The 23,575-nt window shown below is 37.3% G+C and overlaps 1 protein-coding gene across 2 annotated transcripts in view; it reads right to left on the bottom strand.

The window, feature by feature from the left end:
- LOC150104416 (solute carrier family 2, facilitated glucose transporter member 1-like) overlaps positions 1-23,575 on the bottom strand; it is a 454,614-nt gene that overhangs the window by 153,973 nt on the left and 277,066 nt on the right. For both annotated transcript variants that reach the window (XM_090396366.1, XM_090396365.1), the window contains exon 6: positions 14,831-14,919. In XM_090396366.1, the coding sequence (XP_090252492.1) occupies positions 14,831-14,919 (89 nt within the window). The remainder of the gene's footprint in view (positions 1-14,830; positions 14,920-23,575) is intronic.

Below are 23,575 nucleotides of genomic sequence, written 5' to 3'. Positions count from 1 at the left end.
GATAGGACACAACTAATAACTTATGACATAAAACTCCACAACCCCATTTCACTTTTTATCTAGTTGAAATATGCTATACCCTCCAACTTCTATCCCTGTGAAGAGATATCCTCTGTTAACTGTTCTGCTGATACCAATAATCCTAAATCAAACTGTGTCTACCAATGTCACTGACTCATTCCCTTTATTCTTTATACTTCTCACATTTATGATTATTATTACTTTTATAATCTAACCTCCATGGAGTCAAAGGACTCATTATGGGATGTCTATACTCTCTTATGCCAAAAGATCGAGTCCTACGTTGGACCCATTCATAGTTTCCAAATTCACCAAATGTTTAGGCAATACATTCCACTTACCATTCGCTCTCCACACAAAGAACCTACCTCTCGCTACCCTGCTCATACAGCTTTCAGGAATGGCCTCTAGTTCTACCCTTGCTGCCCTCTACTCTATGAAACATCTTCTCCACATTAATCTGGTAACAACCCACTCATCAATCTATATGTCTCAGTCATATTCCCTCTTCTTCTTCTATTTTCAAGGCTTTGTAAGTTGCCTTCCCTCAGTCTCTTCTTGTATCTGACATTCCATAGACCTGACACTAACTTAGTAAACCTTCTCTGGATCTTCTTCAATGCATCCTCATCTCTTGAAAACCAGGCAACCAAATCTATGCACAGTCTATATGTGGCCTGATCAAAAGAACCTGATCAAAATTGTGCATGTCAATGTCCTCCTCATTATTGTCATAATCTGTTGAGATGTTCTTACAATTTTTGCAATATGATCCCTATATTTCAAATCTGTGTTCATTATCACTACCAGATCTTTCATCTATTCTATCTCCTTCAAACTTTCTCCATTAATTGTATATTTTGAGTTCCAAACCTTGCCAAATTTTGAGACCTCACACTTTGCAACATACAACTGATAACTCCAATTATTTGCCCACTCACGTAATATACTCAGATCCTACTGCAAAGCCACAACGTCTGTTAAACTTATCATAGCCCTTCCCAATGTTGAATCATTGGTGAACAGCTGCAGATCTCCAGTTAAGCTGGTCACAATTTCATTAAAGTATAAGCTAAACATAATGGTCCCAAAACAGATCCCTGTGACACCACAAGGACTTTCCTCTTTTGGGATACAATTTCTCCAAATACAACCTACAGCCATCCAACAGGAAATCAGCTATCCAACTTATTAGTCTGTTATCTAATGATATCTGTTTCAGTTTGGCTACTAGCTTGTTATCTGGCAGTCTATCAAGTGAAGACTTTTAAAATTCCAAGTACACCACCATATATACATTTCCTTTATCAAGTGAGTTTTTCACCTTCTTGTAATACATAATCAAATTGCTGAAACCCAACTTCCCCCTAACAAACCCATGTTGACCATCACACAGAATACGATTATTATCAACCAACTGCTGAATCCTAGTCCTCACCATCATCATCTTTACATTGGACATACACAAATTATATATGGTCAATCTGATGCTCAGTGATCAGCCACACCAGTTCTCGCCATGTAGTCCTGTTGTATCCTTTTCTGGAGGCTTCAACTCTCTGAAGATCAGTCACCCCCCCCCCCACACACACCATCCATCCATCCATCCATCTCATAAACGGTTTACCGTTTTCTCTTTTTCCAAGACCTTTATCTTCTATTACTGTTCTGAGAAGTTTTCCTTCCATCCTTTCAATGTGTCCAAAGTATTTTACCTTTTTCCTGCCAATATCCTTAAGGAGCTTTAAAGTTCTACTGATCTTTTCTAACACCAATTCATTCATATGCCTTTCAGTATATGATATTCTCAACACCTCCTGTAACATCACATCTCAAAAGTAGCTATCCTTTTCTTATCTGACATCTTTAGGTTCCAAGTCTCATCCATAAGTCACTCTTGGGATCTGTTTCGATCCCAATTTTGTTCCTGTCACAATTTTGTTCCTGTGGAGATAGATCCATCCTTTCAGATTTTAGACCCATCTCTGACTTGTTTTAGCCATCCCTAATATTCTTCTGATGTCTTCTGAACAGCACTTCTTCACATTAATAATGGATCCCAGGTACTTGAACTTACTGACTTCCTCAATTCTTTCTCCATTAAGGTACACTTGTTTCTCAGCAGCTTCCCTGTCTGCATTTCCTTTGAGAACAATAATCTTTGTCTTGCAAGGACTGAGCTGAAGTCCTCTGTTATTACTGATCTTGTTAACGTTGTCAAGAATTTTTCCTAGTTCTTCCTTGTCATTACAGAGGGATAAGGTATCATGAGCATACCTCAGATTACTGATTAATCTACCACCTATCCCAATTCATGTCTTTGGCTTATCCAATGCTTCACATATGATGTTCTCAGCAAAGATAATAAACAAGTGAGAAGAAAGTAAACATCCTTGCCTAACTCTCTTTCAAACCTAAAGCCAATCAGTTAATCCAACATCTCTTACCATGGTTTCTTGCTCCCTTTTCCTCAACACAATCAACCTGATAGTGTTGAGGAAAACCCATTCTTTTCATTACTTCCCACAGTTTCACATGCTCAACATAGTCAAAAGCTACAGAATCTAAGGAGCATATTACCATAGGGGGAGTCTAAATTCTTATTCTAAATTCTCTAAGGCAGAGGATCCTATCTCTGGTACCCTTACCTTTCCTAAAATCTGCTTGTTCCTCGAGCATTTCTGCCTCAACTTTGGCCTCAATCCAATTTAGCATGATCTTCAATAAAATCTTGCTTGCACGAGATATTAAACTAATAGTTCTATATTTCTTGCAATCCTTCATATCTCCCTTCTTATGTAGTGGTATGAAAACCAACATCTTCCAGTTCTAGGCCATGATTCTGTCTCCCATATCCTTGTAATCAATCTATGAAACACTTTTATTCCTCCATCCCCTTTGGCCTTAATTAACTCTACTGGGATTCCATCTTCACCTGGGGCCTTATTGCTGTTAAGCTGCTTAGCTGCTCTTTCAACTTCAAGCCTAAGTGGAGGGGGGTTATGAAGCAAAATTTTCCTGGTGAGAAGGCTCCTCCAAATTTTCTTTAACCACTCTGTTGTATAGTTCCTCAAGGTATTCTTTCCATCTATTTTTGATTTCCAATTCTTCTGTTAGCAGTGCTCCATTTCTATCTTTCAATTTGGACTTAAACTTATGCTTTAGGTCATGAACGAAATGAAACAATCTTTTATAATTGTGCTTCCTCATCTGGAACTCTATCTCTTCACATTTATTAGTATAAAACTTTTTCCTTGTCCTGCATGATGGCTCTTCTCTATGTAATCTTTTATATTCTTAAGTCCCTGTGTTTCTTTGTTTATCCAACTACTTCTTTCAATTAGTTTCCATTTTCAATCTGATATCCATGAGTGTCTTGGTCTTTTTATTGGGCCAAGGTACCTCTTGACTGTATCCTGTATTATCATCTTGACTCCTGAAAGCATTTCTGGTCAGTTCTCACCATCCTCCAAAAAATCATCCAACCAAGTTGATGTTTCTTTTGCAAATCCTCTTATTAGGAAATTATTAAGAAATATTTAGGAAATACTCTAATATCCAGTCTACTGGGATGTGCCTGTGGAAATTTTCAGAGTCTTTCTTACTTTGGCTCTTACTAGCTGATGGTCTGTACCACAGTCAGCTCCAGGACAAGTATGCTGATTTGCAATGCTTGTCTTTCACTGTTGGAGAGCCAGGATATAATCAATCTGATGCCTTGACCTATAAATGTTAGATGTCCAAGTACTCCTCACCAACTTGTCTAATACCAAAACAACAACCCCAGACGCACAGAATGAAAAATAATTTGCAGCCTTAGTCTTATCCCCCCCCCCCAACTTTGTGAAGTGGAAAATAAATTTTCTCACCTTGGGCTCCCTTGGGACTTGCCCAGTTGCAAGACTCATGTTAGATAGTTGTGCCAAAGGGGCCACTGATTTCATAACACATTCCTTTAAGACATGTGGCGATATACTATCGAATCCTACTGCATTATTAATTAAGCAAATGTGATGAATTGACTAATTCATCATGTTCGCTTAATTCCTCATATATTTCCTGCTCATTTCACCATCAGTCCCTCCTCCTCTTCCATACATTCAACACTCCATCTTCTCCCGATGTTGCCTTCACAAGGATGAAATATACTGATAAACTGATCATTGAATAATTTACCAATTCACTCTGGTTACCAATATGCCAATGTCATCAACTAGCATCATCCCCCCCCCCCCCCCCACACACACAGTAATTTTTCTTTCTACTTGCCACATATCAAAAGAACTGAATAGGATTTTTTTTAGCTTGACTGACTAACTTCTTTTGTACTCACATTTACTGCCTTTACCAATCAAGTTATCTTCCTGGCCTGCTCTATGCACTCTTTATGCAACAATCATTGCCAACATTCATCTTGTGTTGTCTCTGCAGTGCCTTCTACCAGATTTCACACTTAATCTCTTCATCCATCCATTTTACTCCTATGTTATTTAGCATTTTCACTTGTGGAATATGCTCACACATTGCTGCTATTAAACAGCTCTTAATCAATGCCAATGCATTGCCTATATCCTTCCCAGAACTCCTCTTTGCATGCTATAGCTCCCAATTGTCTCCTAAGCTTTCCATAATTACCAGCCTTGTAGTTCTGCATATGTCCCTTCTTTATAGAAGTTCTCAAGAAGTAATCACATGGGTTGCAGCCAGTTGGCTGCAACCCATGTGATCACTTCATGTTCAGTCACTCTCTCCAACCAGAGGAAGATTAGACACTCAGTTCTCAAACAGTGCCTAATCTTCCTCTGATGATATAATCAGATCAAAGATTCTTAACCTTTATATGACTGTTACATACTGACTAAGATTACTTTCCCTTAAAAACTCAAGAAATTCATTTTTCTTATTCCCTGATGCTATCTTTTCATTCCAGTTAATATTGCTGTAGTTGAAATCACCCATAATGATCTTTGCTTGCTCAGTAAATCATGTGAGCAAGCAAATGTATAGGCAGCAGCCTATATATTTCTTTTTCTCTACCTTCATTCCCTGGCCCATAGCAACACCCCACCAAATATCTCATTCTATCAATCTCCACTTCACACCATACTGCTTCAAAACTACTGCCACGTTTAATCCTTGTATCTCAACCTTGCATGGACATTATTCCTGCAATTATCAGCAGTACTCCTCCTCCTTGCCTTTCCTATCTTCTTGAAAAACATCATATCCCTCCATTTCTATTTCTGTCAAGATGTCATTCTCATCCAATTATTTTTTACTTATTCCACCTATTTTCAGGTACAAACTCAGTCAATGCAACAATTTCATGTCCCTTATTTCTGACACTCCTGGCATTCATAAATCAACATAATAATTCCTTTCTTGGTCTATGGCCAGTCCTACTCATGCTGTTCCCATCTGCAGCTTCTCCTCACCTGCTCTGTGTGTTCATGTATTGCCTTAAATAACCTCCCGGACTCAAACCTCCACACTATAGCTGGCCATTCCATACCACTTTCAGAATCCACTCTCCTTATGCAGAGTCCCCCGACCTTCCTGGACCACCTAGTTTCTCTGTTCAACTTGCTTTCCTGTTCTCACATTTTCTGCTCTAGTCATAACCACATCAGTCTCATCTAGTCCACTCCTCCTGCTTATTCACACTCTGTCTTTGACTTCCATTGATACCGTTTTGCGTAACTCATTACACTTCCCTTCAGTAGCAACCTTCCCAAATTACTCCCTCCAAAACCATTTAGATGCAGTCCATCACTCTTATACAGTTCCATTCATCCCTCAAACTTGTCCCACATGTTCACAAACTGCATTCCTTTCTGTTCACACATTTCCACTAACATTTCATTGAAGATCTTTACTCTTTGCTGCAACTCATCATTGTCATACCTGGGCAACACACAAATTACTCTTCCTACCACACCATTGTCCTTCAGTCTCCTCAATAATCTGCTGATATCCAAGCTCACGTTCTTCCTATGACCAATCCAATCATTCATCCCAACTACAACCACTAACTCCCTTGCATGCTTAAATAACTAGATATTCTAGTTATTTAGATATTCTGAAACACTAGATATTCCCATATCTAGTGTTTCAATCACCCTGTTCATTCTCCTTCCTGGAAAACATACCTTGTGTACTCTATCTCATCCACCACACCTCTTATGATAGAATCTCTATGCTATTCCTTCTTTTTATTCTTTTGTATTCTTCCATTTGTATCCACCATACATCTAATTCATTCTGTACATGCCTCATTTCATTCCTCATCGTAACCATTTCATTCTTCAACTCCTGAATTCCAGCAACTGCTCCTACTGTTGATTTCAGTTCAACTTTCTTCCATTTTCACACCAGCTCTAGCTTAGTCAGTCAGACGCATTTCCACTTCTGTAGTTTCTTCTTTAATTATTTCCATATTGACAATCACATTCTCCACACTCATATTCTCATGCTCACTCTTCAGGCTATTATTCTTAGTTTTACATCCATCGGTGCCTTTTGTCTTTTGTCTGAAATTCTTCACTTCCAGTTCCTGACTTTCATTCAAATCACTGCAACCATTAACATATCACACTTTCTACAGACCCTCACTCTCTACTTTCTCTCATTTAAAATTAAAATCTGTATATAGAAATACCCACTGGACTGTCAGTATTCCAATAACTATTATTACTTGCCCAAGACTCCACTCCACTTAACTCTGCAATACACCCTCTCATCTTCCAAGCTGCTATCTCAATGCAAGGCTATTCCTGCTGCGAAAAAAACTTCTTCAAATGCCTATATCTTTCCATGTTCAAATTCAACCCATCTGTTATATATCTCTCTTTCTCTCACTCATCACCAAATGCACTCCGAGCATCTAAATATTCCAGTTCTCTCTTTCTACACATTCTCACAATTATATCATTCATTGTAACAACTTTTGTCCATACCTAGGAAACATACTATCTTCAGTCTCACAGTTTTCTACTGTACAATATCTAACAGTGATCTCAAATCTTTTGCCTGATTCACTTGTCTCTCAGATTATATATACCAGTGTTTCTCAACCTGATGATGGGACAGGTGGTCCACAGGCAGACTTAAATTAATTAAATAAATATATATTTTTTAATTATCTAAACAAATTAAAATTGAATAAGTAAAAATTATTGAAATCAAATGGAGACTTAAAAAAACAACAACAAATATCATCAGAATGTTCAAAGGTGGAAGCAATAAAACTATATTGTTGTTCACTTCACCCTTTTTATTATTCATCATTCTGCCGCTAAATTTCTAGCGGCAGAATGACAATAATAAAAGAGGGGTGAAGTGAACAATAATATAGTTTTATTGCTTCCGCCTTCCCTTGCTGTTTTGTCAGATTTGAAGTGAACATGTGTTATTCACATTTCAACCAATGCCTTGTTGTTTATTGATTTTTATTATTGAAGGTTTCCCTCCTTCAGCCAAGGCTCAGTATATCTTGAGAAGTGCTAAGTGATACTTGGACAAAGTGTGTCCTGAGCTAACCCTAGTATTATATATTTATATATTTTTTGGAAATGTTTTTTAATAATGGAAAAAGTGGCTTAGAACTAGGACTTTGAAAAGAAGGGCAAATGAATGAAACAGGTGAAGCTAACCCTAATTTTGGTACAAATGTTGTAGCGGCGAGTAAATCTGATACTATTAAAGAAGAAGAAACAAGCAGTTCAAAGAAAAAATACAGTAGAAAATATAACAGTTCATATTCGGAATTCGGGTTTACTTGGTGTGGAGATGAAAGTGAACAGAAACCTCAATGTGTTTTGTGTTAAGAAGTGTTGTCGAACGAGTGCATAAAACCTGCAAAACTCTGACGACATTTAGAAACTAAACATTGTGATGTGAAAAATAAGCCAATTAAATTTTTTTAGCGATGCCTAGGGACATTAAATCATGGCAAAGATATAGTTTTGGCCATGGGTTCCATTAATAGCAAGGCACTGGAAGCATCCTATCTCTTAAGTTTGCGCATAGCGAAAACAGGGAAACCTCATTCTATCAGGGAAATTTTGCTACTTCCAGCTATAAAAGATGTGGTAAAAATGATATTTGGCAACAAGTTACTAAAAGATGTTGATTTGATTCCTCTTTCTAATGACACTGTCAGTTGCAAAATTAATGATATGGCAGGTGACGTAGAATCTCAGTTAATCGAAAGAGTTAAGAAGAGCCCTTATTATGCGTTACAAATAGACAAGACTACTTTTTTTTATTATTATTATTATTATTATTACGGGTATCTCCATGGAGTCAGTAGACTCATCGCGGGAAACCCAAGCTAGCAAAACAATATCTGTCATATCTCTTCTTGAATTCATTTACAGATGAAGAGCTCACAACAAAGTCAGGCAATGAATTCCACTCATTCACCACCCTCCAGGCAAAAAACCTTGTTCTGACACCTTTGTTAACCACACTCTTCTTTAATTTCCAGAGATGACCTCTTGTTCTTCCATCACTATCACACAGCTGAAACATTTCCCCTGCATCAATCCTATAAAAACCTTTTAGTAATTTGAATGTTTCTATCATATCCCCTCTTCTTCGCCTATCAACCAATCTCTGCAATCCACAAGCTCTCAATCTATCAATGTAGGGAGCATTTTTTATATCACTCACCAACTTGGTCACTCTTCTCTGAACCCTCTCCACAGCCTCCTCATCTCCAAGGAATCCAGGTGACCAGATCTGAGCACAGTAATCCAAATGTGGAAGTATCAATGCTTTATAAAGGGGAATAATAACCTCTTTATCTCTGGATGTCAGTGTGTTCCTCAACAACCAAGTAATCCTATGTGCAATCTTGGACACCTTAGCAATGTGTCCTCTGAACTTCATCTCCTTATCTACCAATACCCCTAAGTCCCTAGCCTCGTCAATCTCTTGGAGTACCTTTCCATCTATGTAGTACACAGCTCGTAATCTTTTAATCCCAAAATGCAAGACTTTACACTTTTCCACATTGAACTGACATCCATTTTCTTTTGCCCATTTTACCAGCTTATTTAAATCCTCCTGCAAACTTTCAACATCAGCTTGATTTTTTATTGCACTACACAACTTTGCATCATCAGCAAACAACTGAATATCTCCCTTTAAGCCGTTTCCTATATCATTTATATACAAATTAAACAACATTGGCCCAAGCACAGAGCCCTGAGGCACACCACTGATCACCTGCCTCATTCTGGACTCGGCTCCTCCATACACCACCTTATGGTATCTCTCCCTGAGCCATTCTCCTATCCATATCACCAATTTAATATCCATTCCCATCTGCTCCAATTTGCGTAACAGTGTTCTATGGGGTATCCTGTCAAAAGCCTTAGCAAAATCCAGAAGTACCACTGTGTAGCCAGTTCCTTTGTCCAACTCTGATGTTATTCTATTATGGATAGTTAATAGATTGCTAAGGCAGGATCTACCTTTAACAAAACCATGTTGGCCTCTATAGAGTATCATATCCTGATCCACCCATTCTTGAATTTTGTCTTTAACCAACTTTTCCAATACTTTTACCACTACTCCTGAGATGGTGATTGGTCTGTAATTCAATACTGCAGTTTTAGAGCCACCCTTATGCAAAGGAACCACTTTGCCTAACTTCCACTCCCTAGGGACCATACCAGAGTTCAAACTTAAATTAAATATCCAGGTAAGAGGGGTTGACAATTCATTTGCACATTCACGCAACACCCGAGCTGATATTCCATCTAAGCCTACCGCAGTGTTTGCATTTAAGTTTCGCAATATATTTAATACCTCTGATTCTTTAGCTTCAATTCTCACATTAGGTATTGCTATAGGTATAGAGATATCCTCACTTGGGTGATAGACTTTTGAGAAGTGATCACTCAGTAACTCGACTATTACATCTGATTTTGTCACCTCAATACCATCAGCACCCACTAAGGTTATCCTTCCGAAGTCATTCTTCCTCTTACTTGCCACATAGCGGAAGAACTCTTTGGGATTACCCTTGATCTCTTTGGCTAAGGTCTTCTCATAATCTGATTTAGCTTTTCTTACTATGCTGGTAACCTTCCTAGCTTGAGCCTTGTACTGCTCATGGGTGCCTGATCGCCCTTCTCCTTGTAAATTCTCCATAACATTTTCTTTTTTTGTAGTTCAAGCTTGATACTACTGCTCATCCATCTAATGCCTGCCTTGTTTGACCTCCTGACCATGGGGACACAATCTGATATTGCTTTCCTCAGATACCCGCTGATTTTATCCCAAGCACTGCTAACATCTTTCCTTTGCAATATGTTCTGCCATGGGATGGCTGCAAGCTCACTCCGAAGCTTGTTATAATTGCCTAACCTGTAGTTTGGTACATACCCCTTCTTAATAGAAAAATCCACAGATTTTGCAACCTCCCAAGTCAATACCACATGATCGCTTTCACCAACTGGAGGTAACGAGGTCACCTTACTTATGCATATAACCTCTGAAGCAATAACCAGGTCCAACACTCTCACACCACGTGTCCCTTCAGTTACATGCTGTTTCAAGTAATTATCTCGTAGCAGATGTATGAACTCCATTTCCTTTTTGCTACGTGATATTTCCTCCTTCCAATTGATATCACCATAATTAAAATCCCCCATAATAATCACTAAGCCTTCACTCATTGCACTAAGTTGCTGATGCATGAATTCAATATCTCCCCCTGTACTCCCTGGCCTATAGCAGCATCCAACTGTATATTTGGTTGCGTTGGTCACTATTTCGCACCAGACTGCCTCAAATGAACTCTCATTCACATGTCTATCATCATGATATACTACTTTCTTTGGCTGCAACACATCAGCTATCATCAACAGTACTCCTCCTCCTGTTCTATCTTCTCTATCCTCCCTGAAAATACTGTACCCATCACATTCAATTCCAGTGACCACATCTTCTGCTGACAGCCAAGTTTCACTAATGCCTACAACTTTTGGTGAGATTTCACTGACTAATGCCAAAAATTCTTCTCTCTTATTTCTAATGCTTCTAGCATCGGTATACAAAAATTGCAGATTCCCTCTAGATCTTGTACCGGCTTTATAACTGATATATAAGTCACTAACTACCGTAGTCCTATGCCGATTTTTTTCCCCTCTCTTCTGCAATTTATTCTGCCTATAAGGATCAATAAATACACAATCAGTGCTAAAGTTTCTCTCTCTTACACTCAACCTTTTCAATATTAGTTTCCCTGCCCAATAACTTCAACCTGTTCAGAAAACAATAACTTCTTCAATCTCTTATGTCCTTCCATGTTAAGATGCAGTCCATCTCTAGCATACAACTGCCTTTTTCCTTCAAACACACTCCAAACATCAACAAACTCCAGACCTCTTTTTCTGCACATTCTTGCAATCATATCATTCATTATCATTGCTCGTCTACTTAACTCGTAATTGTCAAAACGAGGCAGCACACACACTATTCTCCCATTGACACTTTTCCTCTTCACAATATCTAATAATGTTCTTAAATCTTTTCCTACCCGATTTATACTACCTCTCAGGTCATTCGTACCCACCATAACTATCATCTTGTCTGTTTCATGCCCTCTCTTTATTGCTAAAGCCACTCTTTCTATTGTACCATCAGCCAAGCACTCCTCATGCATACCACTCTCCATACCCTTAATCATAGAATCACCATATATTTTACCACTATTAACTTCATTCAAGTTCACACTCATGGACTCATTCTCTACACTATTCAGCACGACTCTCCCAGCTTCATTACTCAACTCTCTATTACTTACCCCCCCACTCTCACTACATCTCATTTCTTCTTGGCTACTTGTGGTTTTATTATGTTGACTCCCAATCACTCCCATACTATTTATTACTGAATCATTCACCAAAGACTCACCCATATGTAATCCTGTTCTAGTTACTTCAGCTAAAGTAATCTCTATAGTCCTAATTTCTCTGTTTAACACATTAAACTCAGCTTTAACTTCCAGTATCTCCTTACCGATCACTTCCACTTCCTCATGAAGAAGATGAAGGTCATTTTTCATTTTCATAAACTCCCGCCGAAGTTCTTCCGCTACGGTCCCGATGTCAGCTTCCATTCCTAAACGCTCCAGCCTATCCCGACACTTCTCACATACGTCGACATTTTCTTTCTTTTCATTTTGCCAGACCGACCACAGATCCTTCACATTTTTCGGTGCATACATGTAGCAGTTTCCGCAACGCATCCATTGCGAAAAATCTAACGCTGAGCCAGCCTTTCGTGTAGTAGTAGAAGTCCTGCGCACCGCTGACGTACATTTCTTGTTGGACGCCATCTTTACACGTTGATATAGTGATACAAACGGCAGTGAAAACACAATATATACACCACAGTTCTAAACAATAATACCACTGAAGGACACTTGTTTCTAACCGATGCACAATTTTAGCACAATTTGTGACAAAAAGCCACACTATATTTAACTTTAAAAACACGTTTTCTAGACTAGCTAAACTCGACCGCCACATTTACCAAGGACACTAGCGCCACCCCAATGTTACAAGTGATGTGCAGTTAATATATGCACATGATAACAACATTCATGATGATATTCTGTTTTGTAGAACTTTGCCATCCCGAACAACTGGAGAAGAAATATTTCACACTCTCAATAATTACATAATACACAAAGGGATCCAGTGGGAAAAATGTATAGGCTTCTGTTCGGATGGAACTTGCGCCTTTACAGGCAGGCATAGTGGGGGTTGTTTCTATGGTAAAGGAAGTAGCTCTAAATATGAATTGGGTACATTGTTTCATACATAGGGAAGCGTTAGCCTCCAAAGGAATGCCACCAGAATTTAAAACTGTGCTATATAACGCTGTGAAGCTAGTTAATTTGATTAAAGCTCGACTGTTAAATAACGGGTTATTTTCAGTATTCTGCGATGAAGAGTACTGAAAATAACCTGTACACCTGCCATATCATTAATGGGCAGTGAATATATACAACTTTTGCTTCATTCTGAAATTCGCTGGCTTTCCAGGTGCAAAGTACTAACAAGGTTATTTCAATTAAGGGACGAAGTTTTATTATTTGTAAATGAATGTATTTCTGATTTTGCATCACTCCTTGTTGACGAAGCATGGTTATCAACACTGTCCTATCTTTCAGACATTTTTTCGAAATTAAATGAACTAAATCTCTCCCTTCAGGGAATTTTTTTTACTGTTCTTGATGCCTATGACAAAATAAAGGCATTCGAGAAAAAACTAGTTTTATGGATTAATTATGTAAAAGACGGACAATTTTCACCTTTTCCAACATTGGAATCCTTTTTAGTGGAAAATGATATTTTTGTAAATTCTGAGTTTCTGGACAGGGTTTGTGACCACCTCAAAAATCTGAAAAGGAATTTTGAAACATATTTTCCAAATAACTTTTATAAGAAATTTCTGTGGGTTCGCGATCCATTTCAGGCTTGCAGTCATGAGAACGACCTTTCGTTATCGAAAAAAGAAAGTTAATTGAGCTTTCATGTGACAGTGGACTTAAAATGCAATTCCGTGATCTTGGTTTGGCTCGATTTTGGATCTCGCCTTCAGTGAGAAGTGAATTATCTGAAGAAGCATTGAAAATAGTCATGCAGTTCTCTACAACCTATCTTTGTGAGAAAGGATTTTCATCGCTCCTTCAAATAAAAACAAAATACAGAAATCGTCTTTGTGTGTGTGTGTGCACTGATCTTCAACTGAATTTGACCAATATTGAGCCAGATATCCAACAACTCTGCAAGGGCCGAGAAGCTCAACCATCTCATTAAAAGTAAGTAGTAACATAATTAGATCATATTATTTATTTGTTTAATAAAAATTAAAACTTTGTTCAATGATGATACACTTTTTAATTGTTTACTTCCAATTTAATTAATTATGTTTCCATATGTATTCAAAACATGCTTTTAGATTTATTATGTTATAAATGGCACAGCTTTTCCAAAATGTTGGTAATTCCTACTTAGATTTTTAAAAAATTTACGAAAAGTCAAAATGACGTATAGGGAAATAAATTAAAAACACTATGTTTATTTTTGAAGTAAAACTTTAATTCCAACATTCTAAAATGTTATTTTTCTTGCTTTTCTGTTCGCAAAATCGTCGATGACATTGTCGAAGTCTATTTCATCACTCAGTTACTGTTTTATAGACAGTAAGGCAAGATTTCTTAAACGCCAAAAAAGTGCTGCCTGGGGCAAATCTCTCCCCCCCCCCCCCCAGCTACGCCTCTGTAACTTAGTGGTCAGTAGAATTGTTTTCAGCATTTTACTGGTCCTTGGACTTAGAAAGGTTGAAAAATGCTGATATATATACTAACCATTACTATCATCTCATCACATTTTCGCCTCGCTTCATTGCTGCAGTTACATTCAGACACTCTGATGTTCTTCAAGGAAACTACTCCTCTAACAATTTACTCTGCACACACTCTGAGTCATTGAAACTCCATACATCACACTACTCACAGCTTCATTCTTCTCTATCTTTTCAATTCTCTCTCTTCTACTCCTTTTCTCTTATTCTACTCCTGTTTTGCTTTCACCAAATGTCTCCCAAATTTCTTACTCTCTCCATTCACTTCCTAAACTAAATCTTATGTATTTTTCCTAATTTAGTTATGGTTTAAAATTAATGCTGCTATTTCAAAATTAAAATCATAATTAACAATTAATCAAGGTATTAATCTAATAAAAACTAAAGCAGAGTAGAAAGGCCTGCAAAAATATCTACTAACCTTAGGAACTAACTTCATAGATTCATACTCTGCTCTCATCTCATCCATTTCATCATGAACTTCAATAGTCCCTCTCAGCCATGTTAGAGCTGTTTAAAAATGCATATTAGTGCAAATAATCAAGACATCAAGTATAAATATTGAAAATTTTATTAAAATTCTTATGGTACCCAGTAACTGCAAGATTAGAGTTTAGGATAGGGTATTCAAAAGTCAATGAAGTTCAAAAAACACAAGAACTTAAGAAAAATCACATAACACTTGTGAAGTCCATATCTTCAGTCTCATTTAGAGAATGTAAGATGGTTTGCAACAGTTAACAACATAGCACGTAAAAATTAAATATAACATATATGATGAATAATAAGAAACAACAAAATCTGTAAACAAAAATTAACACTGTCCGTTGTAATATAAATCAATATTCTAGAAAAAGTTCACAGTGAAATCATGACAGAAATGCAGCTTACATAAAAACATGTAAAAGCAGTGAGCAGCTGATTGCATTATACTGATTGCATTCTTTTTTTCTTAAATCTTACAAGAAACCTAACTTGGAAAATGCTTAATATGCCCACTCCCTAACAGGCTAGGGTTCGAATTGCATCATGAGCATGGATATTTGTGACTGCCTTTAGGTGGGAGATGAATTTCATCACCCAGTGCAAGACCACTACACTACCTACACTCACAATGCACTCAGGCAATTCATTCCACTCACAACTCTCCACGTAAAAAATCTACTCCTCACATTCCTCTTCACCACATCTTTATACAACTTCCAAGGATGGCCTCTTGTTCTTTCCATCTTAACATCCATTCTTTTTATAATTTCTTCCGTATTAATCTGATAGAATTCATAAACTAACTTGAAGGTCTCTATCACATTGCCTCTTTTCCTCTACCCACCAACTTCTGTAATCCACATTCCCTGAAATGCTCTCCACTGCCAGCCTGGTTGGCCAAGTGGATAGCGTATCCACTCTCCACCCAAAAAGGCTGTGAGTTCGAATCCCGCTCTGGGCATGGATGTTTTTGATTGTCTGTGAAAATAGTGGTGGTGGTCGGCAGTAGATGGCGTTGGTGTAGATGCTGAAGGTAGTTGCGGCCAGTGGAGTGGTGGAGATGAGAGTTGTAGAGTAGGTGCCCTCCCTCGATAAGTCTCTCGACTCCCTGGAAGTGTTATGTAATAATAATAATAACCAACACTCCAGAGTCCTGATATCACTTTGGTTATTCGTCTTTGGATCCCTCTATAGTGTTTCCACCTCACAATGAAAACTAGGAGACCAAATCTGAGCACAATACTCCATATGTTATTTGACCAATGCCTTATATAGAGGCACCACACACCTCCTTATCCCTACATGTCAATGTACTTTTTATCATAGCAGCTATACAATATACAGTCCTTGCAACATGTGTGATTCTGCCCTCAGAACTTCAATCCACTGTCCACCATTACTAAAGATCTCTAATCTCTTCCACTTCCTGAAGTACAGCTCCACCAATACAGTATGCAGCCTTATATCTATGTATCCCAAAGTGTAACACCTTGCATTTATTAACATTAAAACTTTACCCCAACTCATTTGTCCAACCTAAAAGTCTGTTCAAATCTTTCTGTAGGGAATTAACATCAGCAACTACTCCTGATAATTCTACTTAACTTTGCATCATTGGCAAACATTTGAAGATCTCCTAGGCAATCCACATGAAATATCATTAACAAACGAGTTAAACAGTAGGGTCCCAAGAACAGAACCCTGAGGCACACACCACGTGGGCTTTTTCTGAGACACAGTTCCATACGCAACTTGCTGGTATCGTTCAGAGAGCCAATCTCTGATCCATCTAAGCAATATACCATCTATTGCTATCCTCTACAGCTTGTACATCAACTTATCAGTGGTAATCCCACGTTGGGAATGGATGTTTGTGATTGTCTGTGGAAATACTAGTGGTGGTGGTCGACGGTGGATGGCGTTCGTGTAGTTGAGGTCAGTTGGTGGATTGAGTGGTGGAGACAGAGTTGTAGATGATTCCTCCCTCGATGAGCCTTTGGACTCCCTGGAGGTGTGAAGTAATAATAATAATAATACATCAAATGCTTTTGCAAAGTCCAAGAATATCACTGTGTATGATTCTAATCATACACAGTGATATTCTCGTCACCTTATCATACATAAGTAGATTTCTAAAACAAGACCTGCAATTCACAAATCCTGTATTCTATTTCTAACCAATTTTTTCAAACGTTTTGATCACAACTGCATTTCAATTTCAACTGTGAACTGTATGTGAACAAACAACACAAACGTATACAGTTCACAATTAAGATTGAAAAACAGAACACACTTCTGTTTCTAGATACACTTGTCACAAGTCTTCCTTCTGGCAGTCTTTCCTTCACTGTTTACCAGAAACGACACATACTGGCTAATATATACACACACTTTTACCACCACCCAACACAAAAACTAGGTGTTGTTAATACTCTAAAAAACAGGGCTTTGAAGATCTGCTCCATTGAACAAGTGCTGAAAGATGAATTTAAAGTTATCAGCAATACTTTTCTAAAAAATGGTTACAGCCAAAACACTATTAACAAATTTCTCTACAAGATCTCAATAAAAAACAAAGATAAACCAGACTACAATAAAACTATAACCATTCCTTACATTAAAGGGACATCATATAAAATAAACAGAATACTACAGAAATACAATCTCAAAGCCACCTTTAAACCTCCTGCAAAATAAAAAAGCTTACTCAACTCAATCAAAGACCCGCTCCCTCCGCTGGCCTACCCTGGAGTATACCATTTTTATTGCATCTGTAATCTGCCATATATAAGGGAAACAGGATGCACAATTCCTATCAGACAAAAGGAATATAAACGACACATTAAATATAATAACTATGGTGAAGGTGGCCTTTCTGTCATGCCCCGAAATTTACATAGAATTGACTGGAAAAGCACCAGTTGTTTACATCATGCCAAAACATGGTATGAATGCAAATTTAAGGAAGCTGTGAGATTCTTATCAACCACCCCAATCTGAACAATGATGATGATCTAAAAATACCAAGCATATGAAAGGCACATATTCTACCCACAGAACCTGTCTCCCTAAGAGTTAACCATAAACAAGACTGTAGATAATCTACAATCCTAAATCCTATATAACAATTGTAATATCAAAAATAGGACATCATTGTTACTGTAAGAAAACTATCTATAAAAAAGAATGTTTCTCTCATGTTATCTTAAATAGAATTTAGCTTTGATGTAGTTTCTAAATAATTAATTAATTTGTAATTTTATCTGTATTTTTTTTTTCACTAGAGGTCATGCCAGTAGAATAACTGATGATCAAATCATTGTTTCTTTAGCTTACTGTGTGAAATATAACTCAGCTTGTGATGATGACCTTAATATGAAGGTCGAAACGTCCGGAAATTAAAATAGTTATTTATAACGCGGTTGTCAAGTCCATAATTTCTAAAATGAATACTGATCACCATGCAACACTAAAAGAAAGGATAATGGAATCATCCCCACCTATTTGCACTGCATCACTTTGCTCTATTATAATCACTTCCTCACCTTTGTATCCATCCTCTTCCAGTCCTTTAACAACCTGCTTCTCAACCTCTCTCTCTCTCTCTGACTCTTAGTAGTACTGATTTCATATGAATCCTGCGTACTCTTAGTAAACAACAATCTCTCCAAATGACTAACACCAAACTCACTTAAATGCATTCCATCAGCTTTGAATCATTCTAACTTCCCTTCGAATTCATTCCATACAATCAGAAATTGAACACTCTGCTAATGCAATTCAGTCATCTTGTTATTCAGTATCATTGCTTTCCTTCTCAGCTCACTACTGTCATATCTAGTCAAGAAACTAACTGCTTTCCCAATGACACATAACACTATTATCCTTCACTTCCTACAGCAAACTTTTTAAATCCCTTTCCATATTCTTTGATTCAATCATTTGTGCCCACCTCTACCACTAATTCTGATGCGTGTTCCTTCCTTTTATGCAAACCATTTTTTTGTACCACTTGTAAAACATGTCTTGTGCACTTTATTTTTTACCACACCTTTAATGATTGAGTCATCTTTCAAGCAACCTTATTATCATATAATAAATTTAGTTTAATCCTTTATCCAAGTGTGAGCAAACAAAGTTTGCGCTTGAAAATATCTTCAGGACCTCGCCATTGCTTCTGCCTGGTATCTCCACTTCTGGGCCTGGCTCCCACTGAAGAGACCTCAATAAAGGTCGAAACTAGTCTGGTATTGGCCCTTCCCTTAATGCATAACATTATACATATCTGCAAGGAGATGTGTTTTGCATTATGGGAGATACTGAGATAGGAGTGATGTTAGCTTGGTCCACCTTTGCTACGAGTTGCCCGGTGTTGTACTACCTTACCCCCAGTCCTGAAGATATTTTCAGGTGCAAACTTTGTTTGCTCACCCTTGGTGAGCAAACAAAGTTTGCTCACCAAGGATTAAACTAAATTTATTATAGTCTAACCAAGTGAAAAATAAACTTTCAACAACCTTATTATCCTTAAATACTTGCTCCTTCTTATTAACTTCCTTGTCATTTACATAAGTTATGCTCTTCTTTGAATGTTAAATTTCCTCCTATATACACACAACCTGACGCCTCATTTTCATTAATTCTTGCCTAAGCTCTTCCATGTCACTTGTATTATTACCATCACAAGCACTTCTGCCCATTTTATGATTATTCCTGGTAACACCGTTCTCATTTCTGGAATGTCCTAGCCTTTCATTGTATTTCTCACATACTATAATATGTTTTTTTAACCATTTAATCTAATACTCCATAAATCTTTAATGTTTTTGGACACATAAAACAAAATAGTTGTTGCATCTTATCCACTGCGAAAAGTCTAATAATAAACTCTATCTACAAGTCAAGACCTTCCGTGCTGCTAGCATACGCTTCTTTGTTGCCGCTATTGCCATTTTTATAACATTAACTAACACTTCTGTGTTAATCAAGATAACAACCAAAGCAAACACATTTAAAACCACAAATCCACAATACAATACAATACAATAATTATATCCAGTCTGGTTATCACACAAAAGCACTATTACACAATTCTACACAATATAATTTAGGAAAGAAAACACTTTCCATAATGGCAGTCAAATAGACCACTACTTCTCATCATGACACTAGCACCAATATATATTCACAGTATGTTCATCATGTCTATGACTTACCTTAGCATTAATAATTACATTCAAATCCCATTGCAGGCATGAATTTATTCAAATGTCCAAGTGAAAGATAACTTTCATTCTCTGGCGTAATCATCACATTGCTTACTGCTACCTGAAGTGGCTTGAAAAGTTCAATGTATCTATAGAAGGGTTTCTGGATAAAACCCTTCTATAGATACATTATGTAAAAATTATGTAAAAAATAAATGAAAAATATAAAATAATAAAAATAAAAACCAGAAAAATCATAACCCACTAATGGTTTTTAATGCACTTTGCATAGGCATTTGTAACTGTGTTTAAATGACTCCCATTCATAAAAGGTTTATAACCTTTCATGAATGGGAGTCATTTAAACACAGTTACAATGCCTATGCAAAGTGAAGAATTCTGGAATGATTTGGACTGGTTAGGGAGTAGGGAGGGAAGGCTTCTGGATAAAACAATAATCATCATCTTTTTTTAGAACTTAAAACTATGAGTTAACTTTTTAGTCCAGTCATATTATATCACAGACAATCCCATCCCCCCAGATTATTTAATAAAAAGAAATGTTGCTTGGAAGATACTGAACTCAACTGGTAATAATACACAAAATATTCAGCAATACCAGTGATATTTTGATACAAAATATAAGGCAATACTCAAAGAATTTTGCAATTCTTTATAACTAATTTCATAAAAAAATCTCATATGTAAAAAAATATACCAAATACTAAGAAAACAGAGTTTGACTGATGTAGAAACAGTGTGTTAACTGACATATTCATTTACTTTACTATTTCACTGACTGTTTTTTTTTTTTAATTAATCATACCGCTTATGTTGCTATTACAGTATGCATGCTTGAATTTCAGAAGGAAGATGGCCTGGTTGGCCAAGTGCATAGCATATCTGCTCTCCAGCCAAAAGGTTGAGGGTTCAAATACCGCCATGGGCATGGATGTTTGTGATTGTCTGTGAAAATACTAGTGGTGGTGGTGGTGGTGGTGGCGGGTAGATGGTATTGGTGTAGATGATAGCAGTTGCGGTTCGCTGTAGTTGGTGGACTGGTGGAGATGGAGAGTTGTAGAGTAGGTGTGCCCTTCCTCGATGAGTCTTTAAACTCCTTGGAGGTATCACATAATTATTAATAATTATATTTTCCCAAGTATAATAATGGGTTGTCAGCATGTTGACGAGGTATAACAATGATGAGCCAAGCCAGAATCATGAACCGTATGCTGGTAGCGCTATATGAGGAAAAGGGAGTGCAAGTTGTGATGTATATGAGTATTTAGGCTTAGGTGCTGGTTTACATTCATGTTGCACTTTAATGTCATAAATTACAGAACAAAGAGAAATAATTAAACAAGTTTAATCTAATTCAATATTTCATCTCAGTCTCCAAGAGACAACTTCAGGAATGCAATGTTAAAAATGTAATAACACACAAAAAACAATAAGTGGAAGAAATGAGTTAGAATAAATAAAGACTAAAGTCTTATTGAGGGGCACCCTCCATGGCTGTTGGCTAGCCTTAGATGTTGGGCAGGAGGCCTAAGAATATTAACGCTTCCCAGTTATGTGAAGTCGAATGCAACCACATTTATTAAGATTAGGCTGGTTTTCAAGTCTAATAGGAATTCTAAAAAAGTCTTTCGATTTACTATTTGTTGGTTCATGGTGGTTTTCGTTGATCTGATTCTGTGTAAGTTATCCAAGGCATTATTAATATTATTATCTCAAGACGCCATGGAGTCAAAGACTCATCTAGGAGGTCCTTTTGTCATATATGCAGCTAATCATATTGCACCTTAAACACATTCAAATTCTATGCAGACACCAACCTTTCAGGCAATGCATTCCAATCATTCCTCTGCATGTAAAAAAAACCTGCATCTCACTCTACTGCTCACAGCCTCCTCATACAGCTTCCAGGAATGACCTCTAGTTCTCTCTGATCTCCCACTTTTTCAGTAAAACCTCTTCAACATTGACCCATAACAACTCCTTACTAACTTGTAGGTCTCTGTCATATCATCCCTCCCTCTTCCTCCTATCCACTAGACTCTGTAAATTGCATCTTCTCAACCTTTCCTCATATTCGACATTCCAGAGATCAGACACTACCTAAATCAGTTGCCTCTGGACCCTTTCCAACATCTCTTTGTCCTTTTGAAAACCAGGTGACCAAATCTGTGCACAGTAGTTCATGTGTGGCCTAATCAGAGCCTTATACAATGGAACAAGAATCTCCTTATTTCTACATGTCAGTGACTCCTGCATCATTCCCAGAATTCTTTGTGTTCTCTTCACAATTTTGGCAATGCACACCCTAAATTTCAGATCCTTATCCACTATCACCCCAAGATCTCTTATTTTCTCTATGTCCAACAATATATCCCCACCAAGCATAAATTCTACATCCCATGTACTGTATGTTTCCCAAACTTGAAAACCTTATATTCTGCAACACTGAACTCGCATCCCCCATTTCCGTGCCCTATTCAAGTCTTCTTGTCAGGCCACATTATCTTCTTCATGGTTCATCCCAACTTTGCATCATCTGCAAACAACTGAATATCCCCATCCAAATCTTTGTCAATAACATTAACATACAGGTAAACAGCAATTGCCATAAAACAGACCCCTGAGTCACACCACTAGTGACTTTCCTCTTCAGGGATATTGCTCCACCATACACAACTTGCTGATACCTATCAGATAGCCAGTCTGCAATCCAATTCACTAATCTAATATCCAACCCTATCAGCTCTAGTTTGACTACCTATGTATACTACACTACTATATATCTCTCTCCAAGGACGCTGTCACCTTATTGTAATAAAGAAGTAGATTACTAAAACTTGACCTCCCTTTAGCAAATCCATGCTGTCCATCAAAGATAATACCATTGTTGTCAACCTAATTCTGGTTCCTGGTTCTCCAAACAACATAACCACAACACCTGATAACTGAACAGTCTCTGGACACTTTCAAATATATTGTTGAATTGGATTTTCATGGTACTGATGTGAACACAGATTGATAAGAAAATAACTATTTATTAACTTAGAAGATAATATTTCGCTGGTATTATATCCAGCATCTTCAGAGCACACAAACAAAGTTTGTTACAATAGCAAGACAAACCACAATCTGGTGTAACAGTGGGACTAGTATAAGTAATTGCAACATTCAATACAAGACTAAAGTCCTAATTAGGAGCCATCTAAGATAAAAAAAAAAAAAAAAAAAAAAAACCACTTGCAAGATAACTCCAAAAATTCCATACTCTGCATTCCATCTTTGCTTCAATTTTAAAACCTTACACTTTACATCAATGAACTGGAAATTGACTCACTTGCCCAGATTCACTACTTTATCACATCCAGAAGTCTATGAAATGCCCTGTTCATGCCATTGAGCTTACTATGGACAGAGAGGAAGAAATGTGGACATCCGCCTCAGTGAACACAAAA

This window comes from Typopeltis vanoorti, chromosome 8, assembly GCF_054136105.1.
Source record: "Typopeltis vanoorti isolate ZY-2024b chromosome 8, IOZ_Tvanoo_1.0, whole genome shotgun sequence".
Lineage (NCBI taxonomy): Eukaryota > Metazoa > Arthropoda > Arachnida > Uropygi > Thelyphonidae > Typopeltis > Typopeltis vanoorti.
The sequence above is the reverse complement of the archived record's forward strand: the minus strand, read 5'-3'. Positions and strand labels throughout refer to the sequence as shown.